Genomic DNA, 20,274 nt, shown 5'->3' on the forward strand with positions numbered 1-20,274 from the left:
CAAATAGGCTACAAATTAAAAATTATGGTTGTTCCCCACACCCAGAGTTTATTTTCCCCTCTCAAGATCAGAAACACCAGTTCAGCACCGAAGCAGTTAGCTGTGCAGAGACAAAGAGGGAAATGAAAGTCAACGTTTTCACCCTCAGAACTGGTTAGATTTCGTTGAGATGGTTTTTGTTTGGACGCATGCACGTTCTTCCTAATCATTTCGATTCAGGAAATGGAAAAAGCTATTTCCAAACAGCACCGTTTTAGAGCAACTTCCATACTTTAGTTGCTATGTTGCATCTTTTTCTGTTTCTTTCCACTCAAGTGCAGAACGTACTGTGGTGTGTCAACGGCCTGCAGAGCAGAAACTTGATCAGCCTAAAGTGCAAAATGGTGATTATTCCAAACAGAGAGTCATTTGTCATAAAGTCCAAGCTTTAACTTTCCAATGTGCTTGCAAAATGCGCAATTAAGCGCGAGCACTTTATTCTTCAAATTGAAATGGATTTTTAATAAAGATTAGGATACAGAAGAACACATCAGACAAACTGCTTGTTAGCATTTACCAAGTTAAGTTCCTAAGTTACTAAGTTTTGTGGTCTTGCGTGTTGTTTTCTGCTGAATCCGTCTCCACGTGTTTCTTCTCCTCCGGAAGGGAAGCAGCCAAACTTGGCTGTCCTTGCTGCATCTGTCTCCTCCCAGTTGGAGAAGCTACGTTTGCATAAACAGGTGCAAAAGTTCATCTCGTCTCTCTTCCTCTCCCTGCTTTTTAATCATCACCTCTCCTGAAACCCCCTTCTTTTATCGTCCCTCCTGTCCTCCTTTGCTCCATCACCTCTACCTGGCAGACACAATGGTTAGCGTGTCCTCTTTTAATTTTCTGATTGATTCTGCTTCGATTTCCACGGGCCTCTTCTCATCTCTGCCCCACAGGGATGCAGGAAAAAAAGCAAGACTTCAGTCAAGTGCAGAAGTTCACCTCTCCTCCCACCATCTTGCCCGTTCCCAGTGGGACCGCGGTTAGCAGGTGGTGCATGTTCATTTTCCCCTCTCAAATGTGGAGCATGTGTAGCAAAAAAAACCCAAACTCTATGAGCCCCATGTTGTTTGGATTATCTTTTCTCTTTTTAAAGAAGCATTTCACTCACCTATGTATGCTCCCATCCAACACCGATGTTTTACTTCATGTTTATGTTTTAGCATTTCTATGATCTAAAATACGTGATTCATATGTTGTGTTCACAATCACCTACTTCACTAAAAAGTGTTGCTCGTGCACCAGACTTCAGATGGTTGCTGGTTTTCAGGATGTTTGGAGAACGGTGGTGGAAATTCAATCAATCTTTATTGATAATTGGAATGCTGCAGGACCATTAGATCCGCTCGCATATTGAAATCAAATGGCTGCATCTTTGTCAGGTCCGGTCTGGCCGCACGATTCCTACGGCTTCTTTACCGTCGTTTTCCTCCTCACATTTTCTGTCCTTTTCGTTCTCTCGCCTCTCTCACTGTGGCGTTCGTTCCGAGTACAGGCTGACCTTTCACAGCGTTGCTCCCCGAGGAGTCAATAAATAAAACCTCTGCTGGTGTGTACTCGCAGTTGACATTTCCTTCCAATAACTACGACTGAAACTGAAATGCCTTCGGAAGAGGTGTTTCAGGAGACAACCTGTTATGAAATATGATGATATTTTACAGAATAATTTGTCCTTGTCCCACCTGCCAGCGCGCAACTATAAAAGAATCTCATTAGGTGCAAACAGTCCACACGCACTGATTTTAATGTATGGCCACAAATTGAATGTTTGATTTAATGGATTAGTGTTATAAAAAGGCTTTACTTTACTGACATGTTGACATATAACATTACATTATTTGTATTGGGTTGTCTTCTTATGCTAATGTGCTAACCTGGCCAACCAGTATGTAATATTTACCACAGGAGGTCACAGTTTAACCTTGGAGATGTATAAAAGCTGCACATTCTCCACAGTTGTGAAAGGAAGACACAAATTCAGTCACACATTCAACCCTTCGAGCCTGCCTATGGGCATAAAAAATGTCACGCATCATCATTCACTATAAAAGCAAATAAAGCGGTGCGGTTCTCTTAAACTTGTTTTATGTTTAGACTGTAATGGAGACAAAACACGCCTCAAAGAAGAAATAAATGCATTCCTTTGTTGAGAATCCATGTTTGTAGCCTGATCCAAGGGGAGGAGCTACCGAGGCTAGTGGTTCTAGGGACTACAAATCCCAGCTGAACTACAGTACAATCAAATGTCATGAGGCTTTTTTCCCTCAAAGACTTTAGGGTTTAAAGGGTTATAAACTATATATATAAAAAAGCCTGGCTATATCAAATGTCTAATGATATATTATCATATGTCTAACATTTTCCCCCCAAATATTTGTAGATTTGAATTTTAATCGATGTAGCAGCTCTAAAGGGAAACAGTATTTCACACACGTGTGTCATCTGTCAAAGTCAGTGATAAAGTCAGTCAGCCACTGAATTTCCACTCATTTGTCATATTGTTTTATAAAAAGAGAATTTATTTCAAAGTTTTTTGTTTTTTTTTTTCGCTTCGGAGATTGAAGCACATAATAAAGCAACAGTACAATGTTCAGAAAATATAAGTGTGATGCTGTCATTTTTTTTATTCTTATCTTTGTAACATGTTTTTTGTTGTAATACTGGAGTATTTTGCATGTATACTAAAATAAGAACTTTTAAAATTGTACAAATCGGTACCATAAAACTCGACAGAATAAAAACGAGGCGTTCTCTCACTGCAACAAACACAGATGTTTTTCCCTCTCTAACGGGGAGAAAAACAAAGGAATGGCAAATAATGAAAGAAAAAAATGAAAAGATTGTGTTCATACAAGCAAATTCCAAATTTCATGTAGAAATCTCTGCAGTAATCAACTCGCCTGGCTGTCCAAAACACACAATCGCTCATCAGGCGCCCTGAAGGAGATTTCTTTACCGCAAAGACTCAATCATGAATCGGTTCCACTGCAGCTGCGAAAAAAAGAATACTGTCATAATAATGATAATAATAACAAAACAACCGTAATAGTCATAATAATATAATAACATTAAAAATAGATTGGTCAAAAATCTACTCAGTCTACTACTCAAACAGGATGCTCTGCTTCAGCCTTCCCGTAGATGTGACGTAGAAAACGCTCTTTTCAGATCCAATGTTTACGCTCGAAGAGCAACACGTGTTGATGCAACAGATGTTGCCGCCAACAGAGCTGGTATCGTTGAAAAAAAACCAAAATCGCACACTTTCCTAGTCTACATTTACAGCGTTGGCAGAAACGGCTCATCCTAGATGAAGAGTGCACAAGGTGCAAGTTGGCGCCTCAAAGTGACACAGCACATGTCTGCACGTTGCTCTGTACATACCTACATACGTGATAATCTGCTTTCTGAGTATACTTTTCAAATTACAAATAAAAAGAGGAAACAAAAAGGAGACAAAAAAGGAGAATGCACGGCGTTGCAAGAGTGTCCATAAAGATTAAGGCGATTTTTCGAGCTCACAGGTCTTTTACTTGTTGTGATTGATCATCATGGATGGACTCTGAATGAGTGACCATTCATTGGTATGGGAAGCGATCGCTTGATGGGAGGAATCGGGGGAACCAGAACGTAGTTGGGGGTTGATTTCTCTCCTTTTTTTTTTTTTACAAGAAAATGAACACAGAACCATTTAAAGTTTTGTTTTGTGTTTTTCTTTTTATAAAAAAAAAACTGAATCCACTTTGAGTCTTGTTTCTTTTTGGGGTAAAGGAGGAAACACAGTAATTTGTGTAGCGTTTAGACAGACACGCCTCATCAGTGTGTAGCTACTGAAGCTAGTGGTCTCTGTTGTTGCTGTATTTACCCCTGGAGTTGCTGTTTATTTATTGTAAGGCCACCATACTGTGAAGACGCTCACAACGTCTTCACAGTATCAACAACTCGGAGTCTGTCGCGCTATCGTAACCACCTCAGCACACACACACCACCTTCTCCTTCAGGTGGAGCCCACATTGCTGTTTAATTTCTCACATTATTTCATTTCTTCCTTAAAAATTTCTTCCTTTTCCTCGCACAAACTTTAAACGGGACTCTTCCTTGAGAAAAATGTGAATCCAGTCCAGAGAAGTGTGTTGAACCTCTACGCATCTAAACATTTAGCTAAAACGATTTGTTCTGACCACATAGCAACAATTCCCCCGTGATGTGCGTTCAAACCAACAAACTGGTGACAAAACAAATTTCCTAGCCCTCCAATGCTCAGTCTGTAGAGAGAAGAAGGTTTCGGGGGAAAGCAGGGAGTGAATTTGAGTCTTAGCGTTCATTATATGTTCATTAACAAATCATCTTGGAGGACCCGGGAGGTGCCGCTAGAGGGGAAGCCATCAATGTCCCAATAATCTGGCTTTAACTGATGGGGTTCTGGTTGGAAACATCAGGCTACTGAGGAGTTTTAATCCTCAGGTAACGAATCCTCGTGGAATCGATCTTTCGGATATCGGAGGCGTCCGCTAATGGAGATCACTGTTAACAGTCTTCACCACCATCTCCATCGTTAGCGTAGCAGTCTTTGGCCCCGTACAAATCCGCCAGCTTCTTGAACCTCGGCCCCCAGCTCTGCAGATAGTCATAATCCAAGTCAGACTCTGTTGTGACGGACTCAAGGGAACTCAACGATCCGGCCAACGATCCTCTGCCCTCGTATCCATAGATCTGAATGGAGTCGTACGGAGGGGCCGTGGGGTCACTGTCCGCCTCTGCGATTCGAGTCTTAATGAAGTCATCAACATCGACGCTGTTGGCCGCAGGGCGGCCGCTGCCGGGCCTCATAGGATACTGGAACTCTGGTTTCATGTCCTTCCTAGGCAGGAAACCGTTGGCGCCGTCTGGATTCTGAAAAATCCGAATCTCAGTTCAGCAGTTCAGACACGACAACGGGGCGCCGAGAGGGGCGGCTCTTTTCATACCTGCAGCGTAGCAATATCGAAGGCCTCGGTGTCCTCTTCGCCACCTCCCTCGTCATCGTAAGTGATAATGTTCTCCCGGATGTCCTCCTCTTCAAACACTATCAAAGGCTCCTTCTTCTGACGCCGCAGAGCGACAAACAACACCACGATGGCTGCCAAAGAGAAGCACGGCGCTATGTTATAGAAGTCTCTTTGAAAAAAGGGGATTTCAAGCGTGACATAATTAGTACTGTGGGATATTAATGTAATTAGGCCTTGGATAGTTTAATCAATTTCATTGTTGTGTTGCCCGTTGCACACACATGACACTTAATTGCAGTTGGATATCAACATGTCGTTCTTCAACAAGGTTGTAAGCGCCAGACACAGCGTGTACTACTACTACTACTAAATCTTTACACTTTAGCTTCTCTTCTCTTCATTCATTGGTGCATTTTCTGCTCAACACAGAGACAAATACAGCTCAAGCGGCAAGAACATCCCAAAGATGAGCTCCTTACCCAACAGAATAACGATACACGCCAATATGGCTATCAGAGCCCCCGTGCTGAGTCCGGCCGGCAGGACGTAGGGCTCCACGTTGCAGGACAGGATGGTGTTTTTAGTGTCACAGGAGCAGACTCGGATGGTCAGGGTGTTGGTGCTGCTCATGGCGGGTAAGCCGTTGTCGTTTATTTCAATGGGAAGATGGTAAATATCTTGCGTCAGGCGGCTGAATCCTTTCCGGAGCACAACGACGCTGGCCGTGCTGTCTGCAGATGGGGACCAAAACATGGTGCTCAGTCGATGGAAAAAGTGGATCTATAATAAACATTTAAAGTTCCTCGCAATAGGTGAAATAGGTAAATGTTTAGAGCCACCAAAGCTCAGCCTCATCTGAGGAGAATTCAACGGTATTGTTGCTATCTTGTGGATTTATTACATCCTTTATACGCTTCAAAATAGCAATGATAAGCTGTGGCTGTTGTTTCTGTGACATGATGAGGTCAGATTTGTCGCACTGATGCACGGTGAGCGACGTAGCAGGCCGCAGGCATGATGGGAATGACTGACAGCTACCGCCATCATTCGGGTGACCCAGAATATTAAACAAAAACACAGAAATTGAAAAAGAAGTTAGCGGAGTGGTGCGGGAGAATGGAAGAAAAAGAAAATGGAGGATGAAAAACGGTCCAAAGATAAAGGTTAAGGCGTGGGCTCGCTAGGTGGAGGTGAAACGCCATTCTTGTTTGGCGAGATTGTTTATTTGTCCTGCTTGCCGGAGATACTGCTAGGTTTATTATTTTTCAGCATTATCACTGCTTCATTCCTGTCGCCTGCACGGACATACGCACACAATGTAATCAACAGACCGACAATGGGCACGGACATAAGCCAATGAGGTGTGACTGGATGACATTAAATTTCCGTTAAATAGAGGGTGCTTTCATCAGTTGAGTAGGAAATGTAATCAAAAGCTGTTGTTACTTCTGTTGTGACAAGCTCTGTTCCGGCAACCAGGGAGAAAACGGTGCTGGTTTATTGTTACGAAGGCTTTGTTCCAGAATGGGCGAGGCTTTATCATCCAGCAAAAGTCGCATTTTTGGAAACTCCGTCAGAGCAGAAGAGAAAAACTACGATATCGAAATGATGCACAGTGAATAAAAATCTGACTGCTAAGAGAGCTGCTAGCACGCGGGCAGCCTTTCTTTTCCTCTTGTATTTCTATGTATTTAATGTCCATTCTGTGAGTTTTCCATCAGGACCAGCATGTCCCTCAGATCTCCCCCTGTTCACCATATAAGACTCAGCCTGCTACAGCTCCTATTTTCAAAGCTTGTGGTTCCAGAATTCTTATCCTCGCTCTTTGCTTCTCGCCTCCATTCTTTAAAATCCCTTCCTTTCACTTCCCTCACAGCAATCTCAACACTTAATTCAATCAGCAGGCCCCCAAAGAAATATGTACAGACGGACGGAGACCCCACTGCAATTAATACAGCCCGCAGGACGCGTGTGCATTTGTGTGTGAGAGATTCAGAGCACCTGCTGCTCTCCACGAGTGTTGCGAGCCTCCATCTGGTCACGCTTTGATCTAATCTTGGAAAAAGGAGGAAGACGCCGAGAGCGGCGCCGCAGAACGAGGAATATTCTGCAAGAGTGATGTGTCAAAAGCCCAAAATACGAATCGAATGGTTTACCTCTATTGTCTTTGATGGAGAAGTTGTGGTTGTGGGCAACTTCTGGAGCAAGGCTGAATGTGAAGTGCTGCCTGTGGCCCATCTCATCTTTGTCCACCGCCGAAATCGTTTGAATGCTCTGAATCACAGGTGCGAAAACATCTTCCATCAGTAACAGGAACATCCAATCTCCTCTAAATTCCCACTTTGACGTGCAAACCCTACCTTTCCCGGACTGGCAGACTCGCACATGAACACCTCATTGTTGTTGTTCGCCAACTCCGGGGGGTTGTCGTTCACGTCTTTGACTCTGATGTTGACCCGAACTTTGGTGTCTTGGTGATGGCCGCCTACACGCAGACACACAGGAGCTAACCGTCAGATTCAGCTGCGCATTTCACTTACACTGAAAGCAGATTTTTGTTTGTGCTTGAATATGCCTGCGCTTGTCTGTCTTCATCTTCACCCCCACATCTAACGATGAATAATTCCCAGCAAGGTTACCTGTCAATCAGAGCCTCTCAGGCGACGAGACTAATGCCAGATATATATGTGATACATACGGCAATACTGAACCTGAGATGCTCCTACAACATCGACATGAGCAAAGAAGTGCTGAAAGATAAAAGGTGGTTTTTTTTGTTTGCACACACTTTTGAAAATCTATTTCTACAATGCCTTGCATATTTGTAATTCTAGTCAGTATGATTTTTCCCTCTACCCTGTTATTACAAGCCATTCATTTAGCTTCCCAGAGCCTGTGAGTGGTTAGCGTAGCCTACAGTGGTCCTAGGTTTGTGGGCGGCGAGCTGGTTTCCATCTGGCCGTCTGGCGTCTAGGACACCACAGGGAAACCACACTGCGCTCTCTTAGTTGGAGCCCCAACCACAGAATCCTAGGGTGGGGCCAATGTGGCTTGCTAGCAGCAGTGTTTTTCAGGATGAATCAGGAGAGAGAAAGCTCAAGAGAGCCTGTGGGCTAGCAAACATTTTTTTCTCCCCTCGCTTCAATTTATTTATTTTTTACCCCTGTATCATTACCAAGAGTGTTTGTGATGGAGATGGAAGATGGAAGATGGAAGTGGTGTTTAAATTGCTTTTACTTTAGTTTTTCACTTATCTGACTATCTTTTTTGTGTCTGAAGAACTGCCGCTGGTGGAATTGAATTTATTTAGTGAGGGGAAAAAAATCCCCCTGCTTAAATTAACTGCTAGAATCGGTAGTGAAATTTACCTCAAAAGATTTACAGTTATTTTATTTTCTATCTCTTTGAATCAGTAAATGACAGCAAGGAGGATGTTTTTAAGCTTTATCCACTGAAAACCCATGTCTACATCAACCAGTCGACCACACATCAGCCAAGGACATTAGCTGATAACTAGCTAAATAACTGTGCGTCTAACACTGCAGACAGTCCGTCTGGCTGCGATGCTTCCATCTGTTCATCCATCTTTACACGTAGTCTCTGCATCTTACAGTTCATCATTTTTGGCAAAACCCAGCAAGATCAAATGCTGACAGTTTGTAGTTTAACTCCTCGCAAGAAGTGGCTGAAAATAAATTAGCAGCGACAGTGCGGCGGCTGTTTTGTCACTTTTCACTTTACGTAATAGGTCTGAGCGTGGAAGCGAGACCATAATGAGTCACAAACGTTGTTTTGATGTTGTGAGGGCCCACGCATGTCAGATCCAGTCCCAATTCCCCTCAAATGTTGGAAGTGCTTGATGTGTGCCGTCGCCTCTGCAAGAAAGTTTGCGCGTACCGATCTCTGTGGCTGACACAGATATGTTATGCCAGGCCTGCGTCTCTCTGTCCAGTGGTTTCGCCGTGGTGATCAATCCATCTTCTGAGTTGATGCTAAAGAACCGCTCTATATCTGTGTACTGAGGGATCATGTACCTGTCAGGACAACAAGCACGCGTTGAACCTCGAATTCTGAAGAGTTATTTGTCACAAAAAGAGCCGAAAAACATGTACACAAGTAGGCAAGTGGATTGTTCTCGCTTCCTATGCTCTTGTTACCTTATGGGGTTGACGGCAACGTCTGTGTCCTTGGCGTGGACTCTTCCCACAACAGTTCCTGCAGGTGCGTTTTCCTCTACCTCAAACGTGTAACTGGGAGCCATGAACACCGGAGGCTCGTCCGCATCCTCCACGGAGATCTACAGACACGCAAATACCTTCATTTCCTCAAACACCACTGGGATATTTATCTTGTTGCACGCACTCAAACAAACAAAATCTGTTCCGAGTGCTGTCATGCATAAATCTACACTCTTCAAGTTGTAGCACGCAGAGGGTTTGGTAGGTTTTCCAGGCATATTTTACTGTGTGTACCTTTATTGTAGCTTCATCCTTATAGGGCCCCCAAGCAAGGAACCGTGGGTCAATGTGGGGGTTCGATCCCTCCACCTTCAACGTGTACAACCGTTTATTCTCATAGTCCACATGCTGAGGGTGTGAGACAGAGAGAGGGAGAGAGACATAATCACGTTACTGAAAAGGAAAAAAAAACATGTTCTTTTAAAAAAAAAAGTAAACTGTAAACACATATTCAAAGAGGTTTTATCCTGATTTTGTGGAATTAAGAAAATTCCCAATGGCTTTGTGAGGGTCAGACCTGTTCCCTGATCCACTGCTAGGGGGAGCTGTTGCTACATGAATGACAACCAGCTCATTATCGCTGTATTGAAAGGTGGAGTCCACGAAGATTACAATGCAGTGAAACAAGGAAGTAGCCCTGTTGAGTCTTACCTCAAGACATTCTAAACCACGCGATATTACACAATTTCACGAGTATTGTGGGACCACAATGAATCATGGATGAGACATTTGGATGTTTTCTGCAGGGCCATTTTCATCAACACACGAAAAACAATTCTGCACTGGTTTTAATGAGCACGGATGAGGTCTGGGAGTTTGGGACACTGCGCCATAAAAGGAGCGGAAAGTGTTTGGGGGTCACAAGGTAGAGATGAAATGAAGTCCCACGCGGCAACGATTAATGCCCCAACAGCACTGCTGCCTTTCTTTTATTTCCTGCTTTTGTTTTACAGCTTTTATAATGAAGACAGATACGATAAGAACGCATTTAAAAAAAACTAAAAACTAAAAAGGGCTATCAATGTCACTGCAAGGCCACTGTAAAAACGCTGAGATCGAATTCACTGTATTGAGCTCAGCTTAAATTCACTTACTATATATTGAGAGAGAAGCCAGTGACTTTTAATGGCCTTGATATTGAATCAACGTCAGTGTGGGCGCGCAGGTGCAACATTCAGACCCAGGAAGCATCGCACCCTCTCCTCCTGTCACAATCTGTGGCTCAGCACTTTCAAAGAAGCGACCTTCAGCTAAACGGTGGTTATATCTGACAAATCATCCCCTTTTTCCATTCTCATGCAGTAACACTGTGCTCCTGTGGGAGCGACTTTTGAGTCAACAAATGTGTTGGCATTCATTTCAGGAAAGTTAAATACCCAGGAGATGTTCTCTTCTGTGATTATGGGAACTCGTGTGTTACTAGCGGCACTTGGCTGCTTCGCTTGCACTCCTGTCTTGTTCTTTCGGGCAACAGTGATGTATTTTTAAACCAGATAATTGTTATCTAACTCCACCATTGTTCTTCCGCCATGTTGGGGATATGTTAGACTAAAGTCTGGAGAGAGGTCTGATCTTTTCAGTCCGGATGTGACCACTTGGTAAAATCTCTTTGGGAAGGAGGCTGGACTCCTAAGTTCAGGAATGGATCAGTTAACTGCTGTCAAGTCATAAGACATGGCGATCGGGTTACCAAAATAGCTGCAGCTATGATCGGATGACACGCTGTCACTCTCAGCTTGCCAAGTAATGACGCAACGTCAGTTTCCCGAGGCTCCAAAGAGCAATGCAACAGATCTTCTCTTGCATCGCTTTTCGCTAAGTTCATATCGCCTGACGTCCTTATGGCGTTGAATGTTGCGGGACACAGTCGTGGTTACGGTCGGGGCTAAAATAAAAGTCCCAGTTTCTTCCTCATGGAAGAAGCTGGGACTGTTACTGTGCCGTATCCACATTCATCGTCTGTAAGTGAGGTGTGACCTCATGCAATACAACGAGTTTTATTATCTGACAGGCGAAGACCTAAATGGAAGCCATCGCGTTAGCATGAAGCGAGCTGCTTTGCTTTGGGTGGACCCTGATGCAACGGCTTCATTTGCGACTGAAAGCGGATCGCTCCACGCTTACTCATTTCCACTTGCATCCAGCAACTAATGAATTGATGATAGGCACAATGCTAATAGGATAGATGTGACCCAGTTCTTTAATACCCTCTTCTTTGCGTGCTCTCTGTCTCCTTTGCCTCCTCCGTCCTTCCACGAATGCTCGTCACTCTCTGCCTTTTTGTGGAGCGGCGAGAGATAATGATATTCACAATAATGCCTTTCCCTCCGACGCACTCACGCAGCTCCTTAATATGCTGCGGACTGCTTTCGTCAGGACATAGTTGAAAGAGAATAGCTGATTAAAGCGAGTCCCTATGCGTGCGTGCGGGTGTGGGAGAATAGAGATTAGTGGAGGCTACTCCCACTGCTGATTTGAAAGCGTGCTGAGGTGTTAGGCTCGACGTGTTCTTCTGTGTACGAACGAGCGTGCGCCTGCTGGGAGCCGGGGGTCGTGATTTCCCTGGAGAGGCATCGAGACGCAGACTTCACACATACCGATACGTTTACACGCATTATAAGATTGAGACAAACGCAAATGCGACTCAAGCGTCTCTCGACTGTTCACACGGCCAAACGCTAGCACTTCAAATCAGCGTTGGACTGCTAAAGGCAGGGATCCGAGGGATCGTTAAGCGGCAGCTAGTGGATTTAATCAAGGGTATCCCACTTTTCATCAAATCAAAATATCCTTAAACTATTAATTTCCGCACATCTAATCAGGCAATGTCAAGTGTAAATCCAACAGAACTGGTGCTGAATGGGGAGAAGTTTGTCTATAAAACCGTGAACTGTCGGCTCCCTGAAGCTTCCAGACACGCTGGTGCATCGATGAGCTTTATTTATTGGCCGTCAACTCTGCTGTTGTTGATTATATGGATTTATAATTTAATCGTGCCAATAATAAGTCTGTTTACCCCAGGACTCACCCGGGTTTTGTCCCACATTCCGGGTTCCACTTTTAACGTTACCTGATCTGTTTGTTTAGCTGCTATGCTCCAGGGCCCACAAATTGCATTTGTTGAAAGCAAAGCAAAGTCATTCACCCTTTCACCGGCCAGCCCTGAGTGGGAAGAGAGGCGCTAAACCTGGTAGTCTTAACACCATGCTGCAGCGCCATGCGCCAAAGGAATCCTTCATGCAGCCGGTTGTGGGAAAAATAGCATGAAACAGACTCGTATCGATTGAATCAGACAAAGATTTTCCCACAGCATCAGTAAAAACAGCAGCGGGTTAAAGCTGGCCGCTCTTCAGAGCAACGGCATCGCTCTCTGCGAAGCAACTTCAGCTTGCCACAGAATTCATCTTACTTTCAACCGCTTACTGTAATTACTGTACATTTGAACGCAAAGCCTTTTACCGAACAAAGCAAATGGTTTGGGAAAAAAAAAGAATGTACAGTAGGCGTCTTTAGCTGTGGGCCGAAGTCCTGCCAAATCGAGAGTGCGGTGATTCGTAATGTCAAAAGATGGAAAGTAAAAGGGTCATTTTTTGGTTTTATTTTCATGTCCCTGCTCTTATTGCCGACTTGAGTGTGAACATCATTATTTTTTAATTGCAGACACCCGACAGCAGGATGTCCTGTTGGGCATAGCAGGACACTAAAGCTCACTGGTGGTTTGAGCTCATAATCTCAACCTGCAGCTACATATACAGCACAAAACTCTGTGTGTGTGTGTGTGTGCGTGTGTGTGTGTGTGTGTGTGTGTGCGTGTGTGTGTGTGTGTGTGTGTGGGAGCGGTACGTTTCTGCTCGTGTGTTTGTATTTGAGACAATAACAGCCCATATGTGTGTGAGAGGGGACGTAATTGTGTGTGCTGAGCTGGCTCACTGAACGCTTCAGTTATTGTGCACGTGTGCACGTGTGTCGCGGCGACAGTGCAGAAGATGAGCACAGCGGCCAAGCCAAGCATGAAAGTTAATGCACTCTCACTGACAACCGTGGAAGTCAGTGTTCACATAAGGCATAATAAGGATCTGTGAGGGTCGTCAGCGAAGGCAACGCGGCAGAACCTCCCCTTTGCTGCCCGGTAACGTCAGCAGTGCTCCTCGGGTTTTCGTCAGCCCCCGCTCTGCTGAAGTGCGGGCCGGTCAGTTCTGACATTAACCCTCTTTGTTCGGAGGAAAAGTGAAGCCTACGTAACATTTCTGCGCCAGTAAAGTGGAAGAAAATGGCCGACACAATAAGAACAGCTAAATGTAAGAAACATAACAGGCAACACATGACAAAAGTGGCTGAGAAAAGGCTGTTTAGGGATCAGGACAGTTGAAATCACAGCGAGCCTGGACACATCTTGCTTTATTTTTTGCTGGAAACAGTTATTTCTGGTAAAGCTTGAAAATAATCTTTCATTCCCCACCTTCTTCAGTTTGATGATGGCCTCTTTGGTCTCGGAGTCCGTGCTCAGTTCAAACACGCCCATTCCATCTCCATCCACGAAGCGGTAGTTCACTTGTCCGTTTTCTCCGAGGTCGGGGTCTTTGGCCATCAGTCTGCCCACCTCCTCACCCGGCACTTTGTCCTCCGACACAGACATCTGATACACAGCTAAGTATGTGTGTGTGTTTGGGGGGGGGGAGACAAAAAAAGTTTCAAGCTTTAGTTTCACTGCTTTTAAATTCAACACAGGTCTTGAGAGAATTTGGGACTGCTTGCTGTTTACTACCCGAGTCAGGGTCAGTTTTGGAGGGCAGGGAGGATTAACATGAATTATACCATCTGTCTTTATGACCCAGAGGGTCTTCATGAGACCCAAAGCATATTAATCTCTCCTATAGTGTCAGGTATGAGTGTATCTGACAGAGTCGACACCTGGCTGGTAGAAAGAGAGCAGGAGGACCATATGTCGGCTCTATTCCCTTTTCTCCTCTTCTCTCTCTTGGTTTGTCATTCCTTCTGCTCTCACCTGTTACAAGCATTCGATTTTTACACAATCATGCTGCTGATTTAAAAAAACCCACAAAGTGGTCGAACTCGGGGTTTCTGCTGGTTCCTGACATAACTTTTATCAGCCCGTGATTCCTGCATGTGTATTTCTTCTCTGCCCCTCCATTCACAAGAATAAGCGGATCAGTTTGTCTTGTAAATTATTAGCATGTTTATCACGCCCGCCCAGGTGTTGCATCCCTGCTAAATCTTGAAATTAATCTGGCCATGAAAGTGAAAGAGGAGAGCAGCCCTCTAGGCCCCCTAACTCGTTCCACGCTGCCTTCAAACACGTCCCACCTCCTCGTTCTTCTCAATTTCTAGCCTTGATTTTCAAAATCATTGAGAGATGAGATGTTTTGATGAGCCCTCGCTGCCTCTCATTTACTTTCCCTTCACAAGCGTCATCTCGCCTCTCCTCTTCACTCTGCCCTGCTTCCCTCATCTCCTCCTCCTCCTCCTGCTCTCTTCTCTCTGCCCGTTCTGCCTCAAAGCTCATTTCATTCCTGCCCCCCTCCTTTGCCCTCTCCCTCCCTCTCCTCTGCTGCCGTTCTATTCTTGCTTTTCCTAAGTAGCTTTACTTCAATGGCTCCTGGCAGCTGAGTTAAACGTTGCAGGACAGAACCCACAGGCGGGCGGGCGGACGGGCTGGCGTACCTGACTGCAGGCTCAAACGAGCTGCGGCACATTTTACCATCGGGGCTGATGTGAGGTTGGCTCTTAGAAGTAGGAAGCTTCTAATATATTGACGGAACCGCCAATCAAGTAACCAGACAAGGGTGTCATGGATGTGCCCTGAAATCCACCTCTCATTTGAGTTTGATGTGAAATCTTTACACTTTATTGCACAGCACAATATTCTCTATTAGGAAAACACAGTCTGTGTCCCTCAAGGGTAAAATCTATTTTTGCATGTATTTAATTCATTTTAAGCAGCAATTAATGTAAGCGTTGACGGGAGCGACTGTAATTCAAGCAGATAGAGTTCAGCTCAAGTCACAGAATCTGTCATTATTCTAATTTTATTCAAAGCTTCTCCTCGGATTCCAGAATATTCCACATCTACAGTGCAATTATATGAATGGTGTGGAATTAAATACAGTCATGCATTATTACTATTTTATATGATTTTATATTTTTGACTTTTTTCTGCCTTTGAACTGTTAAACAACAAAGAGAAGTGTGTGTTTGCACAGCACTGTAATTCCGAGACCATCCCTCACATGTGGCCTATTAAATGTGGACTTTAGAAAAGTTTGAAAACCCAACTGCTCCTGTAGCGTCTGTGCTGTGATGGGCTTCATGATGGCGAATGAGGGTTGCCTGATAATGAGGTGAAAAGGAGGAAACAACAGGAACACAAAGTCTGGGAGAGACGGAGGGATCCAGCCTCGCATGCGACCAGAGCTGAAAAGCTGTCGAGACACACGCAGGAAGTCATGCTGTGATATGTTCTGTCTGGTTTTTAGCTCAATTGGGAACCCTTTTTACACACTGTCTGGGTTTTGTTTTGTTTTCCTCTTTGCTGAACTGATTTTCCATTTTTTTCCCCGTCTCTCTCTGCTTGCTCTCTCACTCTTGTCCACCTCTAAATATGTAATCACTGTCCTCATTCACGCCATCTGGGAGGCATTTCCTGCAGGTGTTTGCATCGCTCCTGCGTTTTAAGACGAGGGTTACCAGCAAAGAACCATATTGTTGTTAGATGCGTTGTCTTGTATCAGAGATGTAACCTGTCCTGTCTGTGCTGCCAGCCCGGGCTTGGAAAACACTTAGAATTCGCGATATTTGGCGATCAAACATTCACCCATCCGTGGTATTTGATTTTAAAAAATGCTCCTTGCAGTTAAAGCATACAAACTCACTGACTTTGCTCTTTATTGCGCAGTTAAACCAAAATCTGACAACAGAGGAAACATTTAAATATCATCACATCCGATTTTTCCAGCTTGTGCAATATTTTTCTGGCATCTAGCATTTCTGCTGATCGGGTAGATGTCAGACCTGATATCGAAAATGGTTGATAATGTTGCTGCAAACATTGCTGCTGGCAAGGTCACTGCTCTCAAAGGGTCAGAAAGGGGTTTGCGATAACCACCCTTCATTCAAAGGCTTGGTGGGTGACACTGGGCGCCATCTTCCTGCTCTGGACGTCTTGCAGAACATTTTATGTGGCTGCTTCAGCAACATTTAGAGGCTGAGGGCTCAAAGCCGTCGAAACTAACACCGAATAGGCTGTCACCCTTTTCCAGGTGTGAGATTATGTTGAACCTCTGATATTACCTCAAATGAAGCCAAGTGACCAGCTGAGCTACAAACTAACACACTGAAACCCTAAGCTGCAGTGAGTTTTTGGACTGACTGTCCTTCATTCCCTCCTTGACTTCCTCTTCCTCACTCTTCTTTATTCAGCTACTCATCCCCTCCACAGGCTTAATCCTGCTTCCTCGTCCTTTTTTCTGCCCATCCATTCCTCCAGCTAGGCTAGACTCCGCTGAATCTCTGCCAGCAGTTACTACGCTCACAGCTACAAGAGGCAAGGAAGACCAGAAACGCACAAACGTGTCAAGACAGAGGAAGTCAGAGAGGAAGAGAACAGAATGAGTTTATGATTCAAATATAGCAGCATGAAGCTCCCATGGAACTCATTTTACAGACATACATCCATCTCTGATTCAAGTTCTTTTTTTTCATATTGGTGGAGGAATGAAAATATATTTTTATCTTTTGCTGGATCCCCATCATTCTTTTCTGATACTACGCTTTATAAAGGAGAATGAAAACCAACTTGGCCTGCACGTTCTCCAAACCATGCTCATTATTATCAATATTGTGGCTCTTTGTATTTTATTGTGTTTCACACCCAAATACATATTTCTCTTCCTGTTTATGACAGGGTTTTCAGCAAATGAGTTATTGCCCAGATTTCTTAAAGAGACGCTTAAACTCACACCTACACACAGACACACACGTTGTGAAGGCGCACCTTGCCCGAGGACTTTGCAGGGGGGCAGCGAAGAACCTTTAATAATTGATTTCCCAAGTTATTTTTTCTGCCTCCTACAGTGAATCTCATATCCAGAGCATATTGCTTGCTATGGGCTGCACAAACACATACAGCGCATGCAAAACCATGCACATACGTGTGTGTAAATTTGCATAATCTAGAGATGTGCGCGCGTGTGGTAGGTGATGGGATGCTGCGGGATGGGAGACTGCATGTGGCGGATGCTTTAATGTCTTCCTCGCACTTTCACCTCTCGTCCCAGGAGAAGAGGGCAAACCGTTTCCAGCAGACGTTTGGGGTGAAACAAAGACGCACAAATACATTTAGTGTTTGCACTCACTCAGCGGGAACTTCGGAGGGTTGTCATTGACATCGGTGAGGGTGATCTTGACCTCTGTTGTTCCCGACAGTCCTCCCATGTGACCGCCCATGTCTTTGGCCTGGATCACCACGTTGTATTCCTGGCGAGCCTCGCGGTCCATGTTTGGCAAGGCGGTACGGATTATACCTGAATGGGCAGACGTTTTCACTGTAGATAAAACTCGACCATACATGTCAACATACATTTTGTTCTGGAATACGGTTCTATACCTCCATGTTGCTTAAGATGAATGTGATGGAAATTATTCCAAAATTTCTTACTTTGCAAGGAAAAACACAATCTCCCTTCAGTCACACTACTCTAGCAGACCATGTCCAAAGTCTTTTTCCCCCTCTATTTCAAGCCCAGCTTATCTCTTCTGTCTGTTTGGTTCATCAGCAGCTTCTCCCTCCATCTCTCTTTTTATTTCCCCTCATGTTGAACTGCAGTGTCTCTGAGTCGAAGCTTTCCACTGTCATATTACCCCAAGTGTAAGTACACAGAGTGTGTGTGAGACACCATGGAAAGCTGATAATCTCCTAACCAATTAGAAATGTGAGCTATGGATTTGAGCCAGTCAAATACCAAACACTGGTTTGATTAGCTAGATTTACTATGCCCAAATCTCTCTCCTGCTCCATGCCCTAACCACTCTGTCCATGGACTCACTCCCTCTCTAAACCAATTTCCCTCTCCTCCTTTCCGCTAGCCTCCCTCTTTCTTCTTTTTGCCTTCACTCCGTGTGACCCAGCATAGCTCCATGCCTCCCTTAACCTCCCCTTCTATCCACTTCCTTATATTAATGCTAACCCAAATATTAGGCTTTGGCTGCGCCGATACCAGGCTGGATGTCCTCTGGGAAGCTTCTTTAACAGCGCTGTTCCTCCACAATTACAGTGGAAAATAGTTGCTGTTGCATGAGCCCTGCACCGGCACGAAACCAGAGTATTTTAAATCAAGGGGAGGTTGGTGAAATCGCTGCAGACAAACAGGCTTTTTTTCCCCACAAGGTCCCTCTGAGATGCAGCAGTTCGCCAACAGTTATTCCTATAAAAGTTGACGAATGAGTGTGCTGTATTAGAATTGTTCCTTTATTGGCACCTAATATCCATCCACCACAGTGAACATGGGTACATTCTTGTTAAATGGCAGTGGTATAGGAAATAATTCATGAATGTGTTCCTTTGTGCAATGTCATTTTTGCTGGCTGTGTAAATCACCTGTTTGAGATTCCACGGAGAAATACGGCTGTCCTTGGAGGATACTGTAAACCAGGCGGGCGCTGTTGCCGTATGTGGGGTCATCAGCATCTGTTGCTGTCACCTGTATCACCGAGGTATCTAAAAGCACAGACAGACGGATGGGACAGACATCAGGAAGAAGGTTTCATACTCTAGCGCCTCACAAATGTTTCAAAAAATGTTCTTGTCATCGCAGAACATTCCTCGAGTCACCTGAATGCAACCTGCTGGAATGAAGGACCCTCACACCTGTCTCAGCTGGGAGAGCTGTCTACAGCAGGACCAATCTGTTATTTCTCTGCATTCTCACCAAAATATCCACTAGACACTGAAATTTTCTTTTTCCATTGCGATGAAGACTGCATCCCAATTTCCCCCAGTTCTGTTATATCACCTTCCCATTTACTGAACCTTGTAAAAAAAAGTCAGATAATCTGAAAATAAGACTGGTTCCCAAACTCACAAAACCTACGACGGCACAAATTTGCCAGCCCTGAATCTCTGTTAACCGACCTTAACACGACAAAGCTGAGCAAAGAGGCAAACTGAATTCTATTGGCAGAAGTAGGAGATGACTTTCAGGTGTGGATCAACTACCCTGCTATGGTTTTCACATATTTACATCTCCTCTTCCCAGGTCTATCTCCTGTGTGAGTCACTTAGACCTTTTTGGATTATATAGTTTTACATTACAGAAGGTACCAATGACTCAGTTTCAAAGGAAATCCAGCATGTATGGAACATTCTGTTGTCATTCTACCATTGAGGAAACATGGAGCTAGTTAGTCAAAGCTGCCCCTTTTCCTTCTGTCCCCACTGTGATTGAGGGTGATGGCACCCAGAGGCCCCTCGCCGCCAGACTTCTGTATTTGGATTCCAGCTTAAGAAGTAAATGGGTGAGTAAAGGCTGAATGGAACTCATTCAGGAGTCCTTTCAGAGGTTCAATCTTTTCAGAGGAGGGATTTCTCCGGCTCTGAGAGGTCCAGGCAGGAACACTGAGTGAACGGTTCATTTCGGGTCAGTCTCGATAACACGTTTAATATTTGGAAAGAAAATCTATCACGACGAGAAGCTCTAATAATGAGACTCTGAGGACCTTTTGCCTGAGCCAATCTGCTGCTAAACATTTCCTTTCTCCTGCTGCAACTCAATCCAAGTTTTTTTCTTTGCAAATATAAATCCACCAATGTAATAAAAGGCCTTTAACGTGTGACTGAGGGCTATTCGTCTGTCCTCAGGTCAGATTTCAGTGACCAGTTATGTTTGAAAAAGGCTGTTAATCAAATAGTGATAAAGAACTCACCCTCATTTCAACAAATGTCCATAGATGAGTGATTTTACATGGGCAAGAGACTCTTGGGTGTTGATGTTTCTGTTTATGCGTGT

General features: G+C 44.4%; 1 protein-coding gene across 1 annotated transcript in view; it reads right to left on the reverse strand.

Annotated features, from left to right (window-relative positions):
- Window positions 1-2,525: 2,525 nt before the first annotated feature.
- Window positions 2,526-20,274, reverse strand: part of cdh11 (cadherin 11, type 2, OB-cadherin (osteoblast)) — a 59,727-nt gene continuing 41,978 nt past the window's right edge. Inside the window, exons 6-16 of the mRNA XM_011603071.2 lie at window positions 18,867-18,986; window positions 17,626-17,793; window positions 13,713-13,900; window positions 9,488-9,601; window positions 9,173-9,312; window positions 8,913-9,049; window positions 7,376-7,500; window positions 7,172-7,289; window positions 5,495-5,746; window positions 4,995-5,146; window positions 2,526-4,920 (exon numbers count right to left, since the gene is read on the reverse strand). Of these exons, the coding sequence (XP_011601373.1) occupies window positions 4,555-4,920; window positions 4,995-5,146; window positions 5,495-5,746; window positions 7,172-7,289; window positions 7,376-7,500; window positions 8,913-9,049; window positions 9,173-9,312; window positions 9,488-9,601; window positions 13,713-13,900; window positions 17,626-17,793; window positions 18,867-18,986 (1,880 nt within the window). The 3' untranslated portion in view covers window positions 2,526-4,554. The remainder of the gene's footprint in view (window positions 4,921-4,994; window positions 5,147-5,494; window positions 5,747-7,171; window positions 7,290-7,375; window positions 7,501-8,912; window positions 9,050-9,172; window positions 9,313-9,487; window positions 9,602-13,712; window positions 13,901-17,625; window positions 17,794-18,866; window positions 18,987-20,274) is intronic.

Source organism: Takifugu rubripes, chromosome 4, assembly GCF_901000725.2.
Source record: "Takifugu rubripes chromosome 4, fTakRub1.2, whole genome shotgun sequence".
NCBI lineage: Eukaryota > Metazoa > Chordata > Actinopteri > Tetraodontiformes > Tetraodontidae > Takifugu > Takifugu rubripes.